Genomic DNA, 996 nt, shown 5'->3' with positions numbered 1-996 from the left:
ATGGGAACGACCCCGGGCTCAGGGATTGTGCTGATTTTTGTTCTGCGTGAGTGAGGTTCCCGTTTCCCCAGCTCTCTCTCGTTCTAGCTCTATCTGTCCCGACACACACATCTACTCTCCCTCTCTCTGATTCTCGCCTCTGTGTGGTCCGTCGTCCTCTCTCCCTAGCTCTTGTTAGCACCCGTGACAGCCACAAGAACAGGGCGCGCGTTGGTGACAGGGAGTAAACCCACAGAGTCCCCAAGACGTTTCAGGCCCGCTACTTTAATTCTGTTTCTGGTTTTCTCTCCTAGTGTCCCCGGGCAGAGCCGAGATCCAGCAACCGGGCACCGCAGAAGGTGTGGAGGGAGCCGAGCTGAACTTCACCTGCTCTCACCCCTCAATCAAGACGAATGAGAATGTAGTTTGGTACCGGCAGTTCCCGAACCGAGGACCCGAATTTATAGTTTCTGGATACCGGGAAACCACTCATATCCCCGACCCCGAGGGAGCTTTGCATGTTTCTGGAGACAGAAAGTCCAGCGCCCTAACCCTGAGCAGGGCGCGGCTGGCAGACGCAGCGGTGTATTACTGCGCTCTGAGAGACACAGTGTGACAGCCAGGGGCTGGTCCAGGACAAGAAGTATCGCACTGCGGCCTGTTGTATGCGTAGGCGGTGGGAGGGGTGAATGTGGAGTGCGTTTCCATGAGCGGGAGGAAAGAGGGGCGATTAGGGAAGATAAAAGAGATGAATAAAACATTTGGGGGCACATTTTCCAAGGTCTTGGTGCGCCTAACTATTTACTGAGAACTTTTCCAAAGGATCAAATCCCATTTCTCTCCTAAGAAAATCTGCTTCAGGGAGAACTGTGAAGCACAGTAAGTGAAAAGAAACAGACCTTTCCCATTGCATCTGCAAGGAGGCTATTTTGATACAAAGAGAGGAATAGATAGATACAGCGTTGTTGTAGCCCCGTTGGACGTAGGATATTAGACAGACAAGGTGGGAGAGGGAAT

The 996-nt window shown here is 52.4% G+C and overlaps 1 gene segment (V, D, J or C); it reads left to right on the top strand.

Annotated features, from left to right (window-relative positions):
• LOC144273304 (T cell receptor alpha variable 4-like) lies at positions 1-595 on the top strand. The segment is given in 2 exon segments: positions 1-46; positions 294-595. Coding segments are annotated over 2 exon segments (348 nt in total).
• Positions 596-996: the final 401 nt, after the last annotated feature.

Source organism: Eretmochelys imbricata, chromosome 13, assembly GCF_965152235.1.
Source record: "Eretmochelys imbricata isolate rEreImb1 chromosome 13, rEreImb1.hap1, whole genome shotgun sequence".
In the NCBI taxonomy this organism is placed as follows: domain Eukaryota; kingdom Metazoa; phylum Chordata; order Testudines; family Cheloniidae; genus Eretmochelys; species Eretmochelys imbricata.
The sequence above is the reverse complement of the archived record's forward strand: the minus strand, read 5'-3'. Positions and strand labels throughout refer to the sequence as shown.